Source organism: Chanodichthys erythropterus, chromosome 10 (genome assembly GCF_024489055.1).
Source record: "Chanodichthys erythropterus isolate Z2021 chromosome 10, ASM2448905v1, whole genome shotgun sequence".
Taxonomy (NCBI): domain Eukaryota; kingdom Metazoa; phylum Chordata; class Actinopteri; order Cypriniformes; family Xenocyprididae; genus Chanodichthys; species Chanodichthys erythropterus.
This window is the reverse complement of record NC_090230.1, coordinates 39,794,484-39,798,049: the sequence shown is the minus strand read 5'-3', so window position 1 is coordinate 39,798,049 and position 3,566 is coordinate 39,794,484. Positions and strand designations below refer to the sequence as shown.

Sequence of the window (3,566 nt, the reverse complement as noted above, 5' to 3'; positions counted from 1 at the left end):
AAGAAAGAAAGAAAGAAAGAAAGAAAGAGAAAGAGAGAAAGAAAGAAAGTAAGTAAGTTTCAGGACTGATATCAATTTAACATCTCAATCAAGCTGTATAACTTGTTTACTTCATCAAAGAGTAACTTTCTTTTCTCTCTCTTCGTCGCACTTGCACATCTGGTAATGCTTGCAAAATTGTCTTATATTTTATAATATTTTTAAAAAAATATATTATATTTTACTTATTTATTATTATAAAATGATTTTTTTTTAGAGCATTTCACTTACAGTTTAAGGTATTTGTTATTATGATTTTCCCACTTTGAGTGTTATGGAGTTGCTGTCTTTGCATTATCCTTCTGGGAGATTATATTGTTGTTACAAAAATGAAAACAAAAACAAACAGACTAATTAGTGACACTTAAGGCAATTAGTTATACCATCAATAATCTCACATTACTGACGCAAAAAACACTAATGAATGTCTTTTCTCTCAAGACTCTTAGATAATGGAGGTTGTTTCCTGTTTAATGATACCTCTGGAGGACAAATTGGGCAATATATTGGCCAAAAATCTTCTCAAGTTTACATTTAGATTCCAGAACTGTAACGCAGAGGCAAAAACTGTGACTTGTTATCTGGAAACCACCACCACGCCTTTTCATGTATGTATATGTATTATTATTAAGTATGTAAATGTATTTATTTATTTTTATTTATTTATTATTAAGACAATGTAACATTTTCATTTAGAATTTAATTTAGATTTCTGGTTAAATGTTTTAAGAGCTTATGCCATCAAATAACACAGATGTTGAAGGTGAATTGTAAAGCACAGGCTGTTTGTGACTGTTTCTCATAGGTATCTGGTTTCTTGTCCACTGAAAGCAAGGAAGCTGGGTCGTAAAAGAAGGACGGCCATGCTGAACAGCAATTCTGCCCCCAACAACTCCATCATTCAGCCTGCAGGATTTTACATTATTGGCTTAAGTTTAACACCTTACAATAATATCTATGTCATGTTCCTCACTGTGCTTTATGTGATCACAGTCATATGTAATATCTTTCTGATCACTATCATTTTCTATGACCACCGACTGCATGTCCCAAAGTTCATGGCTGTTGGTAATCTGGCTTTGGTTGATCTTGTTCTCAGCACTTCTCTTGTGCCTGGCATGATAAAGACTTACCTTGGTCTAGACAATTTTGTGCCATTCAAACTGTGCCTTGTGCAAATGTTCACTTACTATACTTTTGTATCCCTCGAGTCATTTTCCATATGCGTTCTCTCTTACGACAGATTTATTGCAATCTGCTTGCCTTTAAGACAGGAGTCTATAAACACAAACACCAGAATGGCTTACATAGTTGGTACACTTTGGTTCTTTTGTGTTGTTGTAGTAATCTATGCTATTGAATCCATCCCAAACCTCTCATTTTGTGGCTCTCTTAAGGTCAACAGCTATTTTTGTGATTATACTCCTATTTTAGCACTTGCTTGCAACGATATAACATATCAGTGGGATATTGGCACTACTTTAACTATACTCTTCATTGTTGTACCTTTGTCTTTTATTTTCTTGACCTATATGGGTATATTGATCGCTGTATTCAGAATGAAGAATAATCAGAGCCGTTATAAGGCGCTGGCCACGTGCACCGAACACCTCACATTAGTGGCCATATTCTACATTCCAATTTTTATTATCTTCAATCTTACATTTTTTGGATTTAATTGGAACCCCAATGTAGGTCTGGTGTGCTTGTCTTTGTCATCCCTCATCCCACCCTGCGTGAATCCCATCATTTACTCATTGAAAACTAAACAGATTCGAGACAGGATTTACTCCTTGTTAACCCACAGACTGTCTGTTCATCCTCTTAAAAATGCACATTAATGTATAGAACATAACTGTGGCTTAAGTTTTTATAATGTCATATCTTGGAGGATTTATATGATGCTTTTGGTATTATTATGTGTTCATATTAAAATGCATTGTTTATCTATCAAATTTGAATATCAAATTCTGCATTTTCTCTGCAGTTAGTCATAAAGAAGCCATCTCCATGTATTCATTCATTGTGCAATATCTCTATAAATCGTTCCCACCTGAGAAAAAGCTGCCTCTATATTAGTTATCATCACACAAATAAAACCAAGTCTTTCTTTTTGATAATTGCAATGTGTAAAATGACCTTTCCCTGTATCTTCTATCAAACGCTGTTTGGTTTACAAAGTGCAAATGATTGTACCATGCATAGGCGCCGATCCCGTGCTTGGGGGCTGGAGCACCCACGGAAATGGTCGAGCACCCACGGAAAAATACGAGATATTCTCCATTGATTTTAAACAATAAAAATCGATTGGAGCTTTCAGTCACGATCTTCACCCTTTTTATAGTTTATTTATTGTTTCTATGGCGATTTTTTAATAGCAAACGTCGAGAGCGCATCCAAGTGAAGCGCAAGCACAAACGGCTCTGCTCTCGATCAGATACATGCGCGCGCTCAAACTCAAACTCTCCTTGCATCAGATATCATACACTCGTGAAAAGAATGTTCTTTTGGGTCGAAATTGTCACCTCGCTGCACGGATATAATGCAAATGAAACATTTAGTTGACGGTTCTGACATGCCTTCAATAGAACCAGCTGATAGCAGATTTGCTGCTAATCCAAGATGGTTTACCAGCTAATGGCAAGCCAGTGACTATCTAGACCAGAGTTGTCCAATGCCCTGTCCAAATACCTACACTTGCGGTCTTGGCCACTATAAGTGTGCAAGACTGTCCCATATCTTAAAAATGCCCAAGTGCAGTGCCCTTAATGCACACTATCTTGCCATCTTGAATACCGCTTCAGAGCGGTATTCAAGGCTAAGCGTCTCCCATCATGCATTTTGGGAACTCATATGCCCCGAAATTGCAAGATCTCAATGAAAACATTCGACTGTAAGCTAAATTATGTATTACATATAATTTGGTAGTAAAATATAAAGTGTTGCACATTTTATTGATGCAAAGTTGAGTCAGCTATATGTATGTTGTACATCATTCGCAACTAATTTTTATCACTTAAAGAAGCACCTCAATTTTAAAATTGTGTATTCTGTTAGCTACATAGTGACCACTGAACTGACATTTATAAGTGTACTTTAAAATGCAAATTATTGAAAATAATAATAAAAAAGCTGTAAATGCTTGCATTTTTTTTTTTTTTTTTTATTTATTTGCAAGACTATAAGTGTGTCCCAAAATTCTACACACACTTGCAGTCTTCAAGCCCACATTGAACATTGAGCCAAATACAGGAAATATTTCATGAAAGTATCAAGTGGTCAAGTGCATAGACCGCAAGTGTCAGTATTTGAACAGGGCATAAATCTGCTCCTGGAGGGCCACTATCCTGCAGAATTTAACTCCAACCCCAATTAAACACACCTGAGCTAATCAAAACATACTAAAAACTTCCAGACAGGTGTGTTGAGGTAAACTGGAGTTAAACTTTTCATGACATGGCTCTTCAGGAGCAGGATTGGACAGCCCTGATCTAGACTTTGATGGGTTTAGAGCAGTGGTTTTCACT

At 36.1% G+C, this 3,566-nt stretch overlaps 1 protein-coding gene across 1 annotated transcript; it reads left to right on the top strand.

Annotated features, from left to right (window-relative positions):
• Window positions 1-851: 851 nt before the first annotated feature.
• LOC137029574 (olfactory receptor 5P52-like) lies at window positions 852-1,880 on the top strand. Its single transcript, XM_067399186.1, has one exon. It carries the CDS (start codon window positions 903-905, stop codon window positions 1,878-1,880), a length of 978 nt encoding a protein of 325 aa, XP_067255287.1. The 5' UTR covers window positions 852-902.
• The last annotated feature ends 1,686 nt before the right edge of the window (window positions 1,881-3,566 follow it).

What these genes read in the sequence shown, in the direction of transcription:
- LOC137029574 (XM_067399186.1), top strand. Translation starts at nt 903, where the DNA reads ATGCTGAACAGCAATTCTGCCCCCAACAACTCCATCATTCAGCCTGCA.